Source organism: Rhagoletis zephyria, unplaced genomic scaffold (genome assembly GCF_001687245.7).
Source record: "Rhagoletis zephyria isolate East Lansing unplaced genomic scaffold, Rhagoletis_zephyria_1.1 Rzeph_scaffold_12868, whole genome shotgun sequence".
In the NCBI taxonomy this organism is placed as follows: Eukaryota; Metazoa; Arthropoda; class Insecta; order Diptera; family Tephritidae; genus Rhagoletis; species Rhagoletis zephyria.
Window position 1 is genome coordinate 12,191 of NW_016169941.1, and position 4,399 is coordinate 16,589.

Consider the following 4,399-nt stretch of genomic DNA (forward strand, 5'->3'; position numbering starts at 1 on the left):
ACAGACGGACAGACGGACAGACGGACAGACGGACATGGCTAAATCAACTCAGCTCGACGTTCTGATCATATAAGTATACATTTTCATGGGTCTATCTCTTTTTGTTCTGGTACTTACAAACATCGGACCAAAGTTATAATACCATTTCATGCTCATGAAAGGTATAAAAATACTACAATCAACACTCAATCAATCTTGTGCCGTCCCCTCTGGGTGGTAAAAATAGAAATAAATTTAAATCAATCGAGGAATGTCGGCGGTAAAAATACTGCCGCCGAAATAATGAACCATTCCATATGCCTTGGTCAGTTTTAATTTTGACAGCGATTAACCGTCGACCGCTTTACCGTCGTCCGTTGCAATTCTGGGTAGAACTTTATTGAATTTCTAGTAGTGTCAAGCTCTTTCATTTGACACCTATTTTTTTGTAATCTAAAGAACTGTGCGGATCTTATAATTTTTTAGACAGGTGGCAACCTATCTATAAAATTTCCAACTACTTAAGATAATAGCCCTATCCATACAAATTGTATTAATAATATCTCGTCCAAATTCGTTGAGTAGCTTAGCGTGGTCAAAAAATCTCGACTTTGCTTCATACTATGTAAGAAAAGAATGAGTTATTTTCAAGCCAGGCAATTCTGATATCAGCAGGGTTTGTTGTATGCAGTTTGTTGGTCATATAATTTCCTGTAAATATTACTTATTCACCTAATTAATTAAGTACTATACGTAGATATAGAAGCTCGTCTAAAAACTAGTTCTGTTCAATTTCATCTCAATTAAATCAAATAGGTCACAAGTAGATGCAAGCGAAAATGCGGTGCACTATTACTTTTTTTTTTGACAGTAGATACTCCCATAAATCGTTACAAAATTCTGATTAGTTTAAGTTATTAAACATAAATGCAGTGCACTCTGCATTTACATATACATACAAACATATAATACAATTGTATCAGGCCGATGTTATAGATTTTAAAGAAGAATGTATATGGGGGATCTTTATTAGAACAATAGAGGCCAGATTAATAATTTTTAGAAGTTTTGTCTGCCGGTATGTTTGTACACTAGAGTGGTCCAAAATTGCATGTGAAAACGAAAAGTCGGAATTTTAATGCCGGCACCCCCTAGGATTGTTCTATATCGAAAAAATATACCCCTATATTTTTATTTAGAAATAAAAAAATTTTGGGAGTGGTCAACACAACAACTTTTCGTAGAAATGGGGTAGAATTCGTGAAAATCAATATTTTTAGATCGGAAAACTCGGTGCATATTCAAGAGATTCCCAATAATAATACCCAATTGTTTCTTTAACCATTTTTTCATGATAACTATATTTTGTACCCTCTGAAAATGCAATGGGTGACCAATAAAAAATTTTTAATATCAAACAATGGTTAAATAAACAACTGGACATTAATACTGGAAGTGTCTTGAAGAGAACCAAAGTTTTTCGATCGAAAAATACTGATTTTCAAGCATTTTATACCATTTCTACGAAAAATTGTTTTTTCTCCATACAGTTCGAATACAGTTTTCACTGATGAATTGCAAGAGGTGTTACTTACAATATAAGCAGAAAAAATGTTAGAGACTTGCCACATGTTTGAGAATTCCAGTTTAAGTAAATTGATAAAATAAAGGTAATATTACAATATGGCTGTAAAAAGAAATAGGTTTAAGAAGGCTTACAGCCAAAAATATTTTTTCTGGAGGTTGCCACATATTTGAAAATTTTAATTTAATTTAATTGATAAGATAAATTAAATATTGCAATATGGGTATCAAACTGAAGAGGTGTAAGAAAGTTTACTGCCAACCATATTTTTCAGAAGGGTTTCCACCTGTTTGAAAAAGGGTATCAATCAACACAAATATACTTTTAAGGCGCTGTGAAGCAGCACTACAAAATAAACAGTACCGCATGTAAAACTATGTTCACTTATTAATATTATCCCAATCAAAGCTCGTTTTTTAATCACCCCGTTTACACAGGCAAATCTCAGATTATTAGCCGTCAAATTTGTTGTGCTTGTTATTCTCACATCTCGAGGAAAAGTTATGTTTCTTCTCAGATATAAATATATTTTAACTTAACATTTTATTAAAAATACCTTTACAAACCTCTTTTCCTTGCTAGCGTACATTTTTGTTTACTTTTACATTTGGCATTTCTCCTCTTTTTTGCAAAAACAATCGATAAAACTAGGATGGACACCGAAAAGTTATCGGTTTAATCTGAGATTATTTTATAATTACAGATTAACAAGGGACGAATTTTATATGGCTAATCTCTTGTTATAATTACAGATTAGGGTGTTAAGCTCGAAAATGAGGATAATCTAGTTATATGTGAACCTAGTATTACTTATACGCACCTTGCACCGACGACAAATTAAGCGATATTGTATTGGCCGCAAACGCCATCAAGTTGGTGAGTGCTTGTCGGCTGGAAGCAATAGATTTCAATATACGCAAAAATCGTACATCACGTATGCCCTTGAAGCTGCGCATAACATTGTTAGCCAACGGCAGCATTAGCCTAAAAATTATACCAAAAGCGACGCGCATGCCATTGCTGTGCTTGCTGCAAATAAACATACTCGTACAAACACATAGAAACAGAAATAGTTTGCCAAAACTGCCTAATGTTCTACTTACGCTTCTATACACTTTCTTTGCCCACTAGCATCTACTAGTTCAGTAATGGTTTGCTCCTCCTCAGCTTGGTTGATCTCCAAAACATTAAGGTAGTCGTGCACTAAACTATCATCTTCCCGCTCATCCTCAATTTTTATATTTTCACACCCGTTTTCGATTGTAGTTTTCATATCGATTTTATTGTCGCTATCCCCCTCCGTCCCAGCACATTTCAGTTGCTCCCCCACGGCGGTAGCCTTTGGTCTCGTATCGCTCTGCTCATCCCCACATGTGCATTTATTATTGCTGCTGTAGTTGTTGTCGTCAACAATTTGCATTGTGGCTATATCAATCACACAATTCTCATTGTCCTCCTCGAATTGTGATTGCTGGTCCATCGGTGTAGAAGCTGCTTTGTGGCTCTTTGTCATTGTCATATTTGTTACAGACGTACCTCCTAAAGAGTGGCCCGCTTTTAAAGCATTATAGTTTTTAATAGGTTCTATTTGGTTATTGGTGGTCTTGTTTGCTATAGATGGTATATCTTCGGCGGTAATGTAATTGTTTTGATTGGTTGTTTGCATTCTCGATAGGATTGTATTTGTGGGCATTCGGTATCTCTTCAATTTAATAGTTCGTTTTGATTGCCTTCAACTCAGATAAATTTGTTGTTACTAGTGGTGCACTTTACTCTTTACGACCAACTTCTAAAATATGCAAATTAACACAAAATAAATATCGAATTATTTCAAATATGTTTATGTACCAATGTGTGCAAACAATATGTTGACACAGAATAAAATCTAAAATACTTAATGCATTGAGTGATTTTAAATTATTTTTGTCATGACAAGTCTGGTCGACAATTTTTTAATATGGAAGAAAATGCATGATACCGTCAACAAAAAAATTTCCGATAATCAACGGTATTTTACAGACACTTAAAACTTGCACACTATTATACCATGATAAAAACATAGCAAGGTATAACCGTTCTCTCAATTTGTCGGCCATGATTTTTTTTTTGAAGTTTGCCAACATTTTAAAATCATATAAAAGTGAAAATAAAAAATTGAAATTGTACGAAATTGTTGTTGCTTGAGATTGAAAATGAAAATGTGTGTGTGAGTTTGTGAGTAAATTTAAAAATTAAATTGTTTGGAAACGTCAAGAATTTTAAAAGTGACTCTCAGCGGTTCTACCTTACTATATTTTTATCATGTATTATACTACGTTAAAATTGGCTGCAAAACTGCGTACCCTAAATTTTTCTAAAAGTATTATTAACCTATACACTGTCAGGGGAATGAATAGGGACAGCCTGTGTTGATTTTTTTTAATTTGAATTTCTTTCTGTCAATAAAAATTTGAGGATCTCCCTGAATTTTGAAAAGTAAAATTGTCATTTTGGGTACATTTTCTTATCGTATCTCTCTTTCTATCGGCAATATATCGGCACTCTATTTTGGAATATACCTCGATTGTTTCATGTGTATTTTTCATGAAAACTTTGAATCATGATACAAAAAAAGAAGGTAGTTTCAATAAACAACTTTTTGATTAAAAAGCAGATTTTTGACAATTGCTCAATTGTGAAAAATTCGAAGCGGCGTTACCCAATTGTAAGTTTTTTGGTGTGGAAGATTTTATATTCTTAATTTGGGACTATAAATAAAATAGTTGTGTTAATATTTACCTTTTAATAACAATTAATATCTTATCTTAAAAACGTTTAAATTTTACATTAAATTCG

General features: G+C 33.1%; 1 protein-coding gene across 1 annotated transcript in view; it reads right to left on the reverse strand.

Annotated features, from left to right (window-relative positions):
• LOC108377868 (uncharacterized) overlaps positions 1 to 3,269 on the reverse strand; it is a 7,775-nt gene extending 4,506 nt beyond the window's left edge. Inside the window, exons 1-2 of the mRNA XM_017634158.1 lie at positions 2,668 to 3,269; positions 2,385 to 2,593 (exon numbers count right to left, since the gene is read on the reverse strand). Coding sequence (XP_017489647.1) covers positions 2,385 to 2,593; positions 2,668 to 3,257 — 799 coding nt within the window. The 5' untranslated portion in view covers positions 3,258 to 3,269. The remainder of the gene's footprint in view (positions 1 to 2,384; positions 2,594 to 2,667) is intronic.
• Positions 3,270 to 4,399: the final 1,130 nt, after the last annotated feature.